Source organism: Asparagus officinalis, chromosome 1, assembly GCF_001876935.1.
Source record: "Asparagus officinalis chromosome 1, Aspof.V1, whole genome shotgun sequence".
NCBI classification, from domain to species: Eukaryota; Viridiplantae; Streptophyta; class Magnoliopsida; order Asparagales; family Asparagaceae; genus Asparagus; species Asparagus officinalis.
The window spans coordinates 121183457-121202233 of record NC_033794.1 but is presented as its reverse complement, the minus strand read 5'-3'; the positions used below and the strand labels follow the sequence as shown (position 1 = coordinate 121202233).

The window sequence follows — 18777 nt, the reverse complement described above, 5'->3', positions numbered from 1 at the left end:
ACTCTTTACGCATAGGTCCTCTAATTAAATGGATTTTATGCATGAGAAAATTTCAGTGTAAATTTTTCGGATTACTTGCTTGATTCTTTTGTGTTTATCATCCATTTCCCTCTTGGTTTTGTATTATACCTTGTCTTCCTATACTTTCTCTAAAATTGAAACTTTTATAGTCTAGGAAGATATGTAGAATATATAAGCACACACAAAACCAGAATATATTATTAAATATATATACAAACATACTCAAAAAAAATATGGTTTTCAATATCACAACCTGTTTTCAATGTTCCAACCGGTTGTGAAACTTTTATACGTCTCCGCTCCTCACTCACAAGGAGAATCTCCAATATCACAACCGGTTTTTAATGTTCACCGAAAAATATTTACAACTCTCACAATCGGTTTTCTAGCTTATCGAAAACTTTCACAACTCACACAATTATAATCACAATACACCCTCTAAGTGTTGGCCTCTCACGTGTCACCTTCCTCAAGTGCTCGGATTTACTACCTCTCCCTAAGTTTTAATATCAACGTCACTCCTCTTGGAATTGACCCCGTCTCTTACCACACACTCTTCTCGGTGTCCTTATGTATTACAATGTGTTCTCACAAATTAAGCATAAGTACAAATTGTTTGTTCTCTAACAAGATGAGAACTCAATTAATCTCACACTCAATGCCACAACCTAACAACTCTATTATACAATATGTGAGAATACTAAAAGCTCAAGTGAGTTGTGTGTGTACAATGAGCAATAATGAAAACTAAACTCAATATAAAATCTAGCTTAATAAAATGAATAATCAACAAATAAATATATGAAGATAATGAAAACTAAACTCAATATAAAATCTAGCTTAATAAAATGAATAATCAACAAATAAATATATGAAGCTAGAAATTGAGTTTAGAGAAAACTTCTCTATAAAATGAATAATCAACAAATAAATATATGAAGCTAGAAATTGAGTTTAGAGAAAACTTCTCTGTAAAAAAAGAGTAAGAGAGATTGAAATTGAAGCCAAACACGAAATGGATGATCTCTTCCTTTTGTGAAAACTTCTTCACATAAACTCTTGTAAAAACACACTTAAACAAACTAAAACCCTTGTAAAACTTGTTTTAAAACTTTCTTAGATGAGTTCAGAAGTTTGAGGGTAAGGGGTATATATAAGTTCACAAAACAAATCCCAAAAACAAAAACAAAAAGACAAAAACAACAAAATCTGGAAACTAGTCGTTACTGTGAAACGGTCATATTGTAAGTCGACTTATGACAGGTATGAGTCGACTTATATAGTATAAAGTTGACTTGTTATATTATGAGTCAACTCAGCAGATTAAAAACACCATCTGCGCAACACTTTATAAGTCGACTTGGTACTGTAGCAAGTCGACTTAAAACGTGCATAGCACCTGATATGAACAGTAAACGTCAACTTTAAACCCTCTTTAAAAATATCAAATAAATTTCAAAAAATGTAAAACTTGGAAAAATATTTATAAATATAAAAATGAACATGTTACAAAAATATTTTTTCAAATTATATTTTTTTATTTATGGAAACTCTTCATTTTATAAAATAGTCCAAAAACACGAAGTCTCAACAATACATGATTTTGACAAAATATTTTCAAACAAGTTTGAAACTTCTCTTAAGTGGATTAATAGACTTTATAAATAATGTAAAATAGTATAATCAAGTCTTTAATCTATAGACATATTATTTTGTAAACTTACAAAAAATATGAAAACAAAAAACATGATTTCATTGATTTGAATATGTCAAAACTTGATTTTTAATGAAATTATTTCAAGCACGTATAAACATGAAACAAATATGTATATATAACTATATCCATTTGTTTCATATTTATATGGCTAAACTTAAAAGCAAATAAAACGAAAATGATGTGTGGGTGTGTGTGTGTAATATTGAGTTTGAAAGTATAACACACACGGTATAAGACCTAAACTAGAAATAATATACTCAAGCTTAGAAATCTTCGTTTGAGCTCGATCTTGGTTGCGGATGAAGCTTGATCTTAAATCTATGACTTGAATGTATTGGCTTTATTTATGTATTCCTTCCATCCTCCTTTGAATGTGACCGTGAATGTGCAATTCCATCCAACCTCTAACAGAGGATCTTTGTGTAGAATACCTAACAAGCAAATATAAACACTCGACAAACGTTATTAGGAATTGTTTATTAATCATCAAAACTAGATTAAATGGTAGGCTCATAAACATGAGACCCAACATATGTCTCTAAACTTTAGCATTATGAATATTTATTTTCTTTGATATTTGTTTGTATGAGCTACACCAAATTTAAAATTTCATATTAATAATTAAATTGACAAGAAACAAATATAATCCAAAATTAATTTGACTTTCATGTTATTTGGACCAATACGAAACTAAGTTTGACTTGAGAAAGTTTAGTGTTGCGAAAGTAAAAAAACACTTGAAAAAATAGCATTATAAATTAAAGACGAATAACTAAAACCAAAAGGCCAATATGATTAATTAAAAGTGAGCTAGAATGAAAATAAAGTGAATATAAATTTTATTCCTAATCATTACTAGACTTCATAAAAATTATAAATTAATGATTAATGCTAACTCTAATACACTTTTATGTGATTAAAGAATCTACATAAACATATAAAGTACCCAAAATTTTATGAAAATCTCTTCCAAAATTCCTAATTTTACGAAAAATTAAATTATTCTATAAAATATTCAAAAATAAGTCTTTTATTCCTTCTGTTTTATTTTTTTAATGAGTCATCATCAATCTTTCTCTGCCATTATCTTTTTTCTAGGTAATTTTAGAGTAATGTCTTCATCATTTATATCGATTGTGATATCAGGCTGGAGCTAGATTTCTTATGTTATTATCATTCACTGGGCTTGTTCATCTTTTATCTGTTTGTCTTACTTGACAAAGAATTTGAATGTATTTCTAATGTTCAACACAAATTTATGGAAACATGGACTTTGATTTTTTTCCTGTTTCAAAGAGAATAAATGTTAATTTCATATATATAAAATTTTTGTGTGTCTAATTTTTTACTTAAATAAGTTTAGGAGTTACTTTTTTCTCTATAATGAATTCTTTTATTATGCATCTAATAAGAGTTTCTACTACATAAAATAATATTATCGTTGCTCTGTACATGTCATTTTTCCATGAGGATATGAACTGAATAACTGTAATTTTCATTGTCAATTTGCCTTAGATTATAATGTTGATACTTGATCTTGATATGTTTATTTCATGAAGAAGAAATATTACTTAGCCTTGGTACTATATCATTGGCGATTCTACGATATTTATCCACTCTTATTAACATATTTATCCACCTTTTTGTTGCATCCTTTGCAATCACAAAATCATGACTCAACTCTATTGTAAATGACAGTTATCTTTACATTATAGGTGCAACAATGTGTCTGTATATTGATAAACTACTTTTAGGCTTAATTGTGTGTATTTTAGAGCAGGTCTTGGAAGATTATACATCTTTCGAATGTTGTGATGGTTGCATATATATGCAATTTAAATTTGTGTGTATTTGTAAATAGCTTTGATGAAGATGTTTTTGTCTTGGTAGCTTGTTCTGAATAAGCCCTTCATATTATCTTTAAAATATAATATTTTTTATTATGTTATATAGATGTTTGCTTGGTTTACTTATCATTCTCTTATTTTTTTAGTATGTTGTATCTTTGGGTTAATGTATATTATTGAAGCAATTTATAGTATGTTGTATCTTTGGGTTAATGTTTATTATTGAAGCAATTTACAATGACGTGCATATCTTCATATAAATTTGAGAAAGATATAATGTGCATTTACATTTAATATTCTTTAATAAGAATTTTGGTAATGAAATATGTTACCTTCATATTTATAGATCTTGAAATCTTATAGTACTATTACATGCTTATCTTTGATTGTGAATCCAAGAATTGATCATTTGTTGGTAATCATATCCCCATATAATGTTACACGCAGAGTCATGCCATTATATAGAAAAAAAAGATTGATTTTAATTTTTTTTACTTATGCTATTGTAAATAAGTATCATGTGTATACGTTTTGTTCATTATAGTGATTTCTCTCCTCTTATTTGGCTTATTATATCTCGCAATATAGTTAATCAATGGCCCACTTTAGCTTCTATTACAAGATTATTTGTATGTAATTTTATATTAAATTTATGATTTTTTAATATTTAAAGAATAAACTATAAAAACTTTATAAATACTTACTATTTTTCTTATAGTTTTCATAGACAAAGTTGTTCAATATATTTACCAAGGAGAACTCAATCAGTGCTTCTGTGATAGATATGTTAGAATATTGTTCGTACAATATCTCTCATTTGAATAATAACAAACTCTCATTTACTACTGATAGATTTTGTAAGATAATGTATTTCAGGCATAAACAAGTACGAGTAAGATGTGGTTCTAAATGATGCAAAAATCAACACGAATGTTGATTTCAGCCTTCGAACCATCAACATCCAAGAGACAACCATCGATGGTCAATACCTAATCGATGGTTATAGGAGTCAATCAGAGAAAAACAGAAAAATTGGCACCATCGATAGTCTACAGTGACTCATGATGGTTATGGGGAACTATTGATGGTTACATGAGATAATCGAAGAAATTCAAAAATCATAATCAGCACCATCGATGGCTAAATTGAACCATCAATAATCACTAAGAGACCATCGATGGTCGTGATTCATCATTGATGGTAATAACGAAATTTGACAATTTTTAGGATTTAATCTTAGTCGTTCATCGCCCGTTTGATCTTTTATTTGCACTCAGATATTGATATCTCTTTCCTATCCTATCAAGGTCTATTTAAGGGGAGTTGGAGATTATAATTAACAATGAAGTTTAAGGAGGAAATATGCAAAAGGAGAGATCTTTATTCTAGAGTTTGTGATAGAGTTGATTAAATCCCTTGAGCCTTATTCAGCTTCTTCTCGGCGCACTTTTCATCGGAGTTTGATTCAGCAAGGAGCGCCCTGCACTTAACATCGCTGCACCGCTTATTCACTGATCTTTATCTTTATCGATTTGAAGAACGATTTGCTAAATGGTTGTAAGATTGTTTTATTTGTGCTTAATTTTTTTTTGGGGTTGTATTTCAAACTTTTGAGTTTGATGGCATACTCAAGCGACGGTAATTAAGGGTTGAGCTAGCTAGGGCTAGTTTTGACAACGTACTCAAGCCAGGGTAATTGAGGGTTGGGATAGCTAGGGCTAGGCCTCTTCGGGTCATTATAAAGAGTTAGATCAGATTTGATGTGTACTGATTATACATTTTAAAATTTGAAGGTTTTTTTGTGATTTTCAACTATTTAGGGATTTTTTATAATTTTTGTAACTTTAAAGTTATTGTTTGCAAATTTTAAGTTTTCAAGTGCTTGGTGGCAATCCGTTGAATTCATTTAATCGTTTGCAAGTTTTGAAATTTAAGAATTTTAAGTATTTTTTTATAATTTAAACTTTTGAGGTTGTTTCTACAATTTGTGAAATGTTAAGGGTGTTAATTGTGAATTTTAAATTCTTTTGGGGGCTGTTGTTAATTTCTAGATTTCTTATTTGTTTTTAAGTTATGAAAGTCACGGTGTTTTGTGTAATTTTAAACTTTTGAAGGTATTTTGTGTAATTTTAAAACTTTTTAGGTGTTTTATAATACTTCATGTATTATAATATGTTAGTATGATTTATTGATCTTGTTTTTTTAATTTTTGAACTATAGATAGCTCATGTGATATTAGTATAGGATATAATTTGTATTATGATAGATTAAGATTTAAATAAAATATTTAATATATTATTTTATGTATTTATTACTTTTTTAAATTATTGAGCTATAAGTAGTTCACGTGGGATTAGTATATAGGATTAGAATAATTACATAAAATATTCAACATAACGAAGGATAACGTTGACCATGGAAAAATTTTCCCAAGCTAGTGTTTTTAAAAGAAAGTATGATATGATGTGTCCTTAGATTATGATCTGTTTTTTAAAATTAAAATATATAAAGATATAGAGAATATTATATTTGGCAAAAATTCAAATTAAGCAAGTTATATGGCTGAGTGTCAGGAAATCTGAATTTGACATTTGAAACTCTTCTTTTGATGAATAAACTAAAGCATTCAGTTTTATTATCATTTTAACTGTAACTTAGATATATTACTGAATTTTTTACAATAGTTCAACATCTAACTACATATGATTTTTTTTTTCAAGATTGCTATGTTCTATCTTTGAAGTGTTGATCACATGCATCACTTTATTTGAATCTTTAAGATCTATAGATGAACCTATTAGCACATATATGATACACTGAATATTAGTAGAAAACATATTTTGTTTTGATCCTATCTCAAAAAATCCTTTATAAAAGTATTTAAAATTAAGTTAAGCCATTGTCAGGAAATATTTAACAAATCATACTCCCTTTAAAAGCACGAGTTGAGAAAAATCTTTCTAAGGTCAATATTACCCTTCACAATTTTGAATATTACATTTAAATTTTAATCTATTCTAATTCTAATTATGTCTTATCTAATCTCACAGGGGACTATCTGTAACTCAACAATTAAAAAAAATAACAAACTACGTGAAATATTATTTTAAATTTTTTATTTAAATCTTATTCTATCTTAATACTAATTATATCCTATATTAACCCCACATGAACTACCTATAGTTCAACAATTAAAAAAAAATAAGATTAAGATTTAATTTAAAAATTATACAAAATATCTTTAAAAGTTCAAAATTACTCAAAACACCTTACTTTTCAAAACTTAAAATAGCAAACATGAAATCAAAAAATTAAAAACAACCCCCAAGAAATTTAAAAAATACAATTACACCCTCAATATTTCTAAAATTATAGAAACAACCTCAAAAGTTCAAATTAGAAAAAGCACCCTAAATCCAGTGACTTTAAAACTTACAAACAACATAGATATATTTTAGTGATTACCATTAGGCACTTAAAAACTTAAAATTTGTAATAAATAACCTTAAAGTTACGTAAACTATAAAAACTCCCTCAAAATTTAAATATCACAAAAATCCTAAAATTTTAAAACTTATAACCAGTAGATTTCAAATCTAAAAATTATCAATAGATCGCTAAAATTTTGAATTTATCAAAAAATAACTCAAAGTTTTAGTAATTATAAAAAACACACTCAAAATTTCAAAGTTGAAAGAAACATATTAACATTTGAAAACTTACCACCAACTCATAAAGTATAAAAATTACAAGCACCTAACATAAAATTTAAAATTTATAAAAAATAATATTAAAGCTAAAAAAATTATAAAACACACCCTCAAAAGTTTAAAATCATAGAAGGCTAAAATTTGGAAAATAAAAGAGTAAATGTTTGATATCATTTCATTAAGATATATAAATTTAAGTTTTAATTTAAAATTTATCATCCTTTTTCAACATCTAAAAGTAGCCTAAGTTGATGTTGGTAAAAAATAACAATTATGATAGATTAAAACTATCCAATTAAAGAATAAAAATTTAAAAAAATATATGACAGATTAAAAATTAATGATAATGTACAAATTTAAGGAACTATCTATAATTTTAGTAATAACATTAATTAATAAAAGACTAAATTGTATAAAACTAACAAAAGACTATAATATAATAAGTAAGCATTAATTGATTATAATGTATAAACATTCATCTCTGATGTTAATAATATTTACAGAGTAAAAAAATACAAGAAATTTTGCATGAAAAAACTATCAGAAAGTTCAGAGATATCTTTTAAAAAAATCAAGTTGTTTTATTTCAAATAGAGAAGTGAAGTAAATAAACCCAAAATACGAAAACATTCATGAAACACTTGAATTGACATTGACAAAAGGTACATCTAGCAAAGAGCACCGATGAGTTCCCCCTTGAAGAACATAGTGAATAATTTTGTCCCAATTAAAAAAGCATTCATCGTGAAAGATATGAGTTCCCCCTTGAAGAACATAGTGAATAATTTTGTCCCAATTAAAAAAGCATTCATCGTGAAAGATATAAGAAAAATTAGTTTGTATTTATAATTTTTCATACTTTATTCTTGAAATACTAAGTACAACATAAACTTAATGTAAAATTATATATAAATAATATTACACTAGAAACTAAAGTGAAGTCATTGATCAACTATGTTGCAAGATATAATAAGCCATATAAGATGAGAGAAACCATTATAATGGACAAAAGGTATATACATGATAATTAGCGTAAGTAAAAAAATTAAAATTAATATTTTTTTCCTATATGTGGTACGACTCTGCAAGTAAATTTATTTGGGGATATGACTACCACTAAATGATTAGTTTTTAAAGACACGGTCAAAGATAAGCACAAAATAGCACTATTAGATTTCGAGATCTTTAAATATGAAGGTAGCATATTTTACTACTATTTTTTTATTAAATGTCATTATACATAAAATTCACATTATGTTTGTCTCAATTTTGTAGAGAAAGAATGCATGTATCGTAAATTATGTTAACAATATATACCACCACAAAGATACAACTTATTAAAGAAATAAAAAAATGGTAAGTAAACCAAGCAAACATGCATATAACACAAAAAAAATATATTACACTTTAAAACTAATATGCATGGCTTATTCAGAACAAGCTGCTAATATAGAAGCATATCTATCAAGGCTCTTTACAAATACAATATAAATTTAAACTATTGATATATGCAATAATCACAATATAAAAGAGGTATGATCTTGTAAGACCTACTCTTACACAATTAAACTTAAAAATACTCTGCCAATATACAGACACACTATTAGGCCTATAATGTAAAGATAACTACTATTTACAATAAAGTTGAGCCGTGGTTCTAGCTTGCAAAGGCTACAACAAGAATATTGGATAGAGATGTTAATAAGAATGTCCAAAAAGTAGTACAAATGTTGAGTAATATCCCTTCTTCATGATATAAACATATCAAGATTAAATATTAACATTATAATCTAAGCCAAATTGATAATGAAAAATATAATTATTTAGTTCAGATTATTATGAAAAATGACACAGATAGAGTAAAAGTAAAATTATTTAACGCGACAGAAACTCTTATTGGATGCACACTAGAAGAATTTATTGCAGAGAAAAAGAGGTAACTCCTAACATTTTTAAAAAAATAAATTTGCAACACAAAATTTTCATATATATGAAATTAACATTTAATCTCATTGAAACACAAAAATAATCAAAGTCTATATTACTAGAATTTTTGTTGATCATCAAAAATGCATTCAACTTCTTTGTGAAGTAAGACGAGAAGACAAAACGAGCTCAAGGAAAAATAATTACACAAGAATTCCAGCTTCAGCCTGATGTCACAATCAATATTGATGATGAAGACACAACTTTAGAATTGCTCAGGAAAAAAGATAAAGGTGGAGAAAGACTGATCTTAACTCAATAAAAAAAATAAAACAGAATAAATAAAAGATTTATTTTCCGAATATTTTATAGAATAGCTTAATTTTTTGAGTAAAACCAAGAATCTTTAGAAATGATTTTCATGAACTCTTTTAAATATTTTTATATGGTTATGTGGATGCTTTTATCATATAAAATATACTAGAGTTAGCATTAATCTTTAGTCTGATTTTTTCTGAAGTCTATCAATTAATTAGCAACAAACTCCATATTCTCTTTAGTTTCATTTTAGCTCATTTTAAATTAATCATCTTGGTTTTTCAGCTTTAATTATTCTTCTTTCTTTTATAACACTACTTTTGTAAAAAGTGTTTTTCACTTTTATAACATTATACTTTCAAGCTTGGTTTCACGTCGGTCTAAATCACGTGAAAATTCAAATTGGCTTTAGATTACATATGTTTCATATCAATTAATTATCAACATAAAAATTTAAATTTGGTGTAGTCCATTCAAACAAACATCAAAGAAAATAAATAATCACAATGTTAAAATTTAAAGGCATAAATCAACAAAAGCGATCAAAGTGGAACTGAGGAATAAATTTTAGTAAGAAAATAAATTAAAATATTTGATCATGATTTAACTATTTAAGCACGTGCATTGCACTTGCATAAAACCTAGTAGTTAAGAAAAGGAACACATCTAATTGCAATTTTTTCAGTGCAAATAGAGAATGTTTTACACAGAAGTTCCTTTATTTTCTTTTATTATTTTAATGGATTATATAAAAAATGATTGTTGGCTACGATTAGAAGCTAAGAGATGCAACTGGACATTTTTTTAGTTTGACACAAGCCTCTTTATATATGATTTTGGTTTTATACAGAGAATTGAGAAAGAAATCAAAGAAAAAAAATTTAACCAGCCAAATTTATATAATTGCTCAACATTTATGTTACTTGGGACATAAATCTAAAATTTGCTGGTAACCTTAAACATTTATGTGTAGTATTAAATTAAAATACAAGCAATTAAAAACACTTGTTAATTCGACTTTGCTCATAAATCAGCAAAAGCGATCAAAGTAGAACTGATGAATAAATTTTAGTAAGGAAATAAATTAAAATATTTGATCATGATTTAACTATTTAAGCACGTGCATTGTACTTGCATAAAACCTAATAGTAAAGAAAAGGAATACATCTAATTGCAATTTTTTTAGTGCAAATAAAAAATGTTTTACACAGAAGTTCCTTTATTTTCTTTTATTATTTTAATGGATTATATAAAAAATGATTGTTGGCTACGATTAGAAGCTAAGAGATGCAACTGGAGAATTTTTTTAGTTTGACACAAGCCTCTTTATATATGATTTTGGTTTTATACAGAGAATTGAGGTACCATCCAAAAATATGAGTGGTCTACATCCGTATAAAAAACCATTTATGCAGGCGGCATAGTATATGAATAACCTTGTAAACCTCCCCTCATATTGTTCAACATGAATATAGCTACCTGTGTTTGTCTTCTTGACCTCTTCTACATACCTAAAAAATTGAAGATTAAGCGTTAGTACAAACATTGAAAATTTAGTATAATCAACGTCACATAAAGGAAATTAGTTTGTCTTTTGTTAGATATCATCTTCTATTTACCATTAGTTTGTCTTTTGTTAGATATCATCTTCTATTTACCATCGTAATTGATCGTAGGACTCATGGGCATCACCATATAATTTTCTTCTATTTACCATCGTAATTGATCGTAGGACTCATGGGCATCACCATATAATTTCTCTTGTGCTCTTTATTTACCCCACCAAATCTTACTATAATCGACCCTAATCCCATACGAGCTTAGAAACTCTTTTTGAATGTCAAAATAGGCCGTATATCCGATCGAACCTTTAATGTGGGTTGTAATTGGGTAGCAATGAATCGCCTAGAGGCTCTAGATTGACCAGCATTATTGCCATGCTGCCCACAACTGTGATTGTCCACAAACCTTTTGATTTCAAGGCTATTATCATTTTTCGGTGGAGAGGCAAACAACATCCACAGACAATTTTTGGCTTCCTTAAACCGACAAAACACTCGAATACGCTTCGGTTCATTCTTCCCAAACTCGTATTCGAATTTTTTTGCCATGGAGTAGTATAGCAAGGCCAATCTTAACTCCTTCGTACTTTCAAATCGTTGTCCCTCACCGGTTAAAGCTGTGTGCCACCAAGCAGGAATCCTCTCTGATCTACTAATCATGTCATCAATCGTCATGACATCATCTCCGGAAGGATTGTCATTTGGATTCTTATCTGGAACACTTGTGGTCCACAACGCCGACGCCACAGTCTACACTTTTTGAGTTCAAACTGCTGGAAGCGCTACAAATATTAAGAACATCAAAAAATTAATCATAAACTACACAAATTGTAGAAGTATCAACAGATAATAGCAAAAGCTAAAAAGCAAAAACAACAATTGCTTGCTCTTAGAATCAATTAGAACAAGAAAGAGCTAACAATATAACCATTAGAGCTAACAGTGCATTGATTAGAACTGACATAATAGCTATTAGAACAAACAATATAGCCATTAGAACTAACAATATAGCCATTAGGACTAACAAGACATAGATTAGAACTAACAATATAGCCATTAGTACTAACAATATAACAATTAGGACTAACAATATAACCATTAGGACTAACAAGACATAGATCAGAACTAACAACCTTTGCAGCACTTGCAGCATATGGGAACTATAGTGGAACTAGCAATAAATCTAGTAGAACTAACAAAATAGCGATTAGAACTGACAAATAAAACATTAGAACTCTAGTATGGAGCATAACAAAGAATTGCTTAACGATAAGATTACAAAGATTACAACTAACATAAGATACGATCGAATTAGATCTAACAGAACCAAGATTACAACTAACATACGATCGAATTAGAACTGAAGTCCATTTAAACCTGGTATAGACCTAACAAGAAACCGATTAGAACTAAAGTTAATTGATTTTACATTTAACCTACATGTCTTGTCGGACTTGCTCGTTTTCCTGTTTATTCGAAGAATCATCTTCTTCTTTAAAAGCTTGCACGTGAACCTCTTTCAGTCCAAGATTGTGGCAATGCTCCACCATAGACGTTAGATCACCATCGTTCTCAATGAGAAATTTTAAGCTTCCAACTGTTTCATCTTCGTATGCCAAAATTAATGACTCATATGGAAGCTCTAACCTCTCTGCCACATCAAACTTGAGATCCAAGATGGTGGTTGAAGACTTAATCTTCAAGAATACCGCTTTATACCGCGAAGAGACAATGCAGATAATATCATTTTTAGCCATTTTGAAGGGATAGTAAGAGTAATGGAGAGAGTAATAGAGAGAATTTTGGTCTGAGAAGGAGTAATGGTGAACTAACTAGTTATTGCTCATGATGGAGTAAAAAAAGGGGAAATTTTCCCTCAATTTTTCCCATCATATCGCATTAATGAGAAGTGACTTCTGTTGTTCGGGACCAGGACTCGTCTGGGGAAGAAAGAGAAGGACAATTTCGGCTTTTTTCCAAAATACATTATGCTTTTAGTATAAAGCTGACGTGGAGGAGGCTTAAAACATTAAAGCTCATTTTTTAGGGCTATTCCACATGGGGCAAAGTATAAGGGGGCTAGTCACACGAATTTCCCACTTTTGGGCCTGGACACATTTTTCCCAAAAAATTAACCACCCAAATTTATATAATTGCTCAACATTTATGTTACTTGGGACATAAATCTAAAATTTGCTGGTAACCTTAAACATATATGTTTAGTATTAAATTAAAATAAAAATAATTAAAAACACTTGTTAATTCGACTCTGCTGGGGATCGAACCCAGAATCTCTGGTTTCGTAGACCAGCGCCTTATCCATTGGGCCACAGAGTCATTGTGGACTAACGTATAGTTATACGCATTTTATTCATACCGCATTTAAACCACTAACAGATCATATTACTTCTATACTATGATAAACAAACTTACTCCTGCTACATTCTATGCTACACATAATTATATTCCTTGTTTATTGGTAAGAACAATTCCCGAGGGAAGGGATTGTTACAGGAGAACTCCTATGCAAGAAAATTACAATTAAATGCTCAATGTACAAGATTATCGCGGCTTAATTGAACTAAACAAATCATGTATTGAACGTTTGGGAGCTTCAGGACGAGAAACGATCTCCACAACCTTGTAGAAAGAATCTGGGCAAGATAGTGCTTCTACTGCAACTTCTGCCACCTGATCCCTCGATATCGAACCTTCACAAAGAGTATCCTGCAAATTCATCGGCAATCAAACCAAATATATTAACGGTTAATTGCAAACACACCCCCTTGCACTATATAGGCTTAGCCATTTACTATCCCTTAAAAGTTTTTTATTAGCAAGTATCTGTTGGGACAAACCCTGGGCCTAATAGAGCAGGATCACAGCAATAGTAGAGCAAAAATAGAGATAAAAGGTTGGACACACAGATTTACATGGTTCGGCACTTGATTGCCTACGTCCACGGGCAATGATAGAAGAATCCACTATGAGAAGAAAACTCTGGAGTTACAATCTCTCTTTACAAGGAGATACTATCTCTCTATTTTTCTCACTCTTCTATAAGAGAAGTTGTTTCTGGGATGAGTTTTTTCTTAAGTATTTGGAGCCTATTTATAGGATTTGGAAAACACTATACACAATAAAATATTAATATTTTACTATACTGTGGGACCCGCCATTTTTGTTTTCTTTTTCCTCTTCAAACTTTGCTCCTGCTTCTTTCAGTGATTTGAAGTGAGGTGGGGCCCGCTCCAATTAATTGTCAACATTTGAGGCTGAGGCTGCATGCTGATAATCTCCCACTTGAAGATTTAATTGAATATCAATCATATCTTCACACCATTCTTTCTATCTTGCCATCTTCATGTTGCTTTACGTCTCCGTCAGGCCACAAGAGGATCTACACCAAATAAATTTATCAGTATGGACTGTTTTTGTTTGAAAAATCAGCTAGGTTGTCTTTGATGTGAATTTTCTACATATCCACTGTTCTTTCTTCCACTTTCTCACGAACGAAGTGATACTGAACTCGAATGTGTTTGGTCTTTGAATGAAAGGCTGGATTTCTTGCCAAATGCAAAGCACTCTGACTGTCACAAAATAGAAAAATCTTCTTTTGTTCATAGCCGAATTCCTCCAGCACCATCTTCAACCACATCGCTTCTTTACTAGCTTGTGTAGCTACTACATACTCTGCTTCTGTTGTTGAAGTAGCCACAACTGATTATAGTTTTGAAACCTAGCTTACAGCTCCGTCAGCAAGTGCAAACACATAGCCTGTGGTGGATTTGCTATTATCATGATCACCTGCATAATCAGAATCAACATATCCACTGACAATAAAATCAGATCCCTCATAACATAATGCAACATTTGAGGTTCATTGAATGTATCTTAGAATCCTCTTTACAGCATTCCAATGCTCTTTACCAGGATTCGCCATGTATCAACTAACCACTCCCACTGCTTGTGCAATGTCTGGTCTTGTACAAATCATCGCGAAGATTAAGCTTCCCACTGCTGATGCATACGGTACTCGAGACATCTCCATCCTCTTTTCTTCACTGCTAGGACTTATACTGGAGGATAACTTGAAATTAACAGAAAATAGGGTAGAAATTAACTTACAATCTTGCATGTTAAAACGTCGCAAGATTTTGTTCAAGTAATTCTTCTGAGAAAGCCAAATCTTCCTATTAATTCTGTCTCGGTAAATTTGCATCCCTAGAATCTTGTTTGCAGATCCTAAATCCTTCATTTTAAATTCCCTAGTCAACTGAGCCTTTAATTCTTTGATACGATCTTTGTTGGGGCCTGCAACCAACATGTCAACATACAACAATAAGATAACAAAGTTATTTTCATCAAACCTCTTAAAATATACACAAGGGTCTGAATTAAGTTTGTTGTATCCAAGGCTCATGATGAATGAATCAAATCTCTTATACCAACACCTCGGCGTCTGCTTTAGACCGTACAGAGATTTGTTCAATCTGCAAACCAAGTTCTCTTTTCTTTTTCTGCAAAACCTTCTGGTTGGAGCATGTAAATTTCTTCTTCAAGATCTCCATGAAGAAATGTTGTTTTCACATCTAGCTGCTCTAGATGTAAGTTAAATCTAGAGCTCATAGCTAGGACTATTCGGACTGTTGTAAGTCGAACTACAGGAGAAAATATTTTATTAAAATCAATACATTCTTTCTGAGCATATCCTTTTACCACCAATCTAGCACGATACCGCTCCGCTTGATCATCGCCATTTCGCTTGATCTTGTAGACTCATTTGTTTCCAATGGTCTTTCTTCCTTGTGGCAGTGACACAAGTTCTCAAGTCTTGTTCTTATGGAGAGCTTTAATTTTTTCCTGCATTGCTGCCATCCACAAAGATGCATCTATGCCTTTTATAGCTTCATGAAAAGTTGATGGCTCTCAATCTTCTGTTAGAAGACAGTATGCAACATTACTCTCCGTAATATACTCCGAATGCCAAGTCGGTGGTCTTCTCTCACGAGTTGACCTTCAAACTTCTGGAGCCTCGGACTCGACCGGTTCTTGTACATCATGCTCAGGTGTTGCTTCAGAAGAATTCAGATTATCTTCTACCTGAATAGCTACAGTCTCTGAGTCCTTCCTCGAACTGCTTTCTTTTTCTTCACTTTGTAGTTGGTTCTCTACAAAGATAAAATCTCTGCTGATGATAACCTTGCGGGTAGTGGGATTCCACAGGCGATACCCCTTTACTCCATCAGCATACCTCACTTCAAAGCTCTGATACCAATTGTCAGCATGCAGCCTCAGCCTCAAATGTTGACAATTAATTGGAGCGGGCCCCACCTCACTTCAAATCACCGAAAGAAGCAGCATCAAAGTTTAAAGAGAAAAAAGAAAACAAAAATGACGGGTCCCATAGCATAGTAAAATATTAATATGTTATTGTGCATAGTATTTTTCAAATCCTATAAATAGGCTCCAAATCCTTAAGGAAATCTCATCCCAGAAACAACTTCTTATATAGAAGAGTGAGAGAGAAAAAAAAAATAGAGAGAGTTTCTCCTTGTAAAGAGAGAGTTTGTAACTCCAGAGTTTTTCTCCTCATAGTGGATTCTTCTATCCTTGCCCGTGAACGTAGGCAATCAAGTGTCAAACCACGTAAATCTGTGTGTCCAAATTTTTATCTCTATTTTTGCTTTACTATTGCTGCGATCCTGCTCTATTGGGCCCCGGGTTTGTCCCAACAGTATCCTCTTTGATGTCCAAATGAGATTATCTCTCTGTTACTTGTATCAATATTGTAGGGAATGCTCTCTGCAACAAGTTGAAATATCAGGAGATCTCTCTGTACACATTAGCGTCACGTGATATCCACGTGACAAGTACAGATAATGGTGCAGTTTGGAATTAAGGGCTCAATTTGCTAATAAAATTTTTTAAAAGTGGCTCACTCACTGTATTACAGGTTCTATTTGTCACCAACACATATATCCATTTACACAAAAAGGGAACCTAAGCTTGTATTACATTACCTCTGGCTCCATGACTATGTTTCCAGTTGGAGGATCATTTCGCAATCCACCAGGCCTTATAATGGTGTAATTTATACCCGATCGTCGAATATATTGCTCGGCTTGTAGTTTCGCTATCAATGTGAGTCCAAACACATTGAGTACTATGTAAGCTGGATTAAAGATTTGACCCATTGCAGCTCCATTTACTAGGATGGAACTGATAAGGATGAATCTTTTCACCCCAATTTTGCGGCATGCTTCCACGAGATTCACTGTGCCAAAGTTGTCGACCTGAGGAAGTCATAACTCCAATTATTAAAATATTGATATGAAAACAGTTTTATGGACTTAATATTTGAACATTGTCAGACCCTCACCATAACTTCGGAGGTTTGGTGCTATGACAGAGATCTTTGACGTGGTATCAGTGAAACCCAGGTTCAAATCCAGATGGTCACAAATTTAAAGCGGGTTTAAAAGAAATAGATGCCGCTGTGTGAGACCAGTTGTCGGTCCATAAAAAAGTTTCTCAACTTGCAGGGGGCATTCTTAGAGTATAGAAGTAGAACTCTAAACCCTCACCACAACCGTTGGTGCAGTGGCAGGGAGACCATTGACAAACATAAAGCTGATAATTTTTTAGGCATTTTGAAAGCATGATTTTGGGGTACTTATATGTATTAAGATTACTTCGCTTCCTTGCTCAAACTTTCAAGGTTGTTACAATAGCGCAAATGTAGGTAAAATCGTGTGGCCTAACTATTTAGGTGGCTACAAATACCATTTGTACAAAATTATATCTAAATTTGATAAGGTTCTACAGTTAGATTTCAGCTTCTGATATTTGAAGTTCGATATCCAACGGTCTAGAAGGGTTGTAATTCAGGTTTCAAATTTGATGAAAAGATGCATGTCTTTATGTACGTTTGCAGTTTGCACTGTGGACAATGGGCGGTAAAATAGTCTCATATCCATGTTTAATGCTTATCAAACAGCTACACTTGCCAAGATATTCAAAAGAAATACATATTAGAGTGTTGTAAACTTTTACAAAATGGTTGAAGATTAAATGCCTGACGATCTGTGTGACACTCAGAAGAAATATGTTAAAGGACTGTTTCAAATGAGAAGGATTTATACTAATAGAACATAGACAACAAAAAAATGTTAAGGACTTCATCGACTTGTATATAGTGAGACAACTGGTCAATATAATACTCATCTTTGTTGGATCTTTTCAGTTTATTAGAAGTAGGTTCAAATTGTGTGGATAATACAACTGAATCCTCTATATCATCAGTCACGTTCACCCACGGATAATGGATAGTGCCAGAGATCGCTCTCAGAAGAATTAGAAACGAGTAGTGGACTCAAAATAGAAAGTTAGGGCGCCATTAGGTCTTCGGGTTAATTTGGTTATAATTCTTAACAAAACTAGAATGGCTTTATGCTAAGTAGATTTGCATATAATATTCAAATCAATATATCCAAAAGTTCAAATTTTTGCTCAATTCACACATAAGATTTTGGCATTCAACAAAACAAATGACACAATAAAAACAGGTACCAATAATACACCAAACTGAAGCGTCTAGAGATCACCTTCCATGGAGCAAAAACATCCCAAGAGTACCGAAACCCCGTCGCACAAACCACTGCCTCGGCATCTCC

At 31.1% G+C, this 18777-nt stretch overlaps 1 protein-coding gene and 1 non-coding gene across 2 annotated transcripts in view; both read right to left on the bottom strand.

The window, feature by feature from the left end:
* TRNAR-ACG lies at positions 13366-13438 on the bottom strand. Its single transcript has one exon. It is a non-coding gene; the product is annotated as a tRNA-Arg (tRNA).
* Positions 13440-18777, bottom strand: part of LOC109840686 (uncharacterized protein At2g34460, chloroplastic) — a 13614-nt gene continuing 8276 nt past the window's right edge. The window contains 3 exon segments of the mRNA XM_020409417.1: positions 13440-13828; positions 17125-17397; positions 18709-18777. The exon segment at positions 18709-18777 is cut by the window's right edge and continues 10 nt beyond it. Coding sequence (XP_020265006.1) covers positions 13664-13828; positions 17125-17397; positions 18709-18777 — 507 coding nt within the window. The 3' untranslated portion in view covers positions 13440-13663.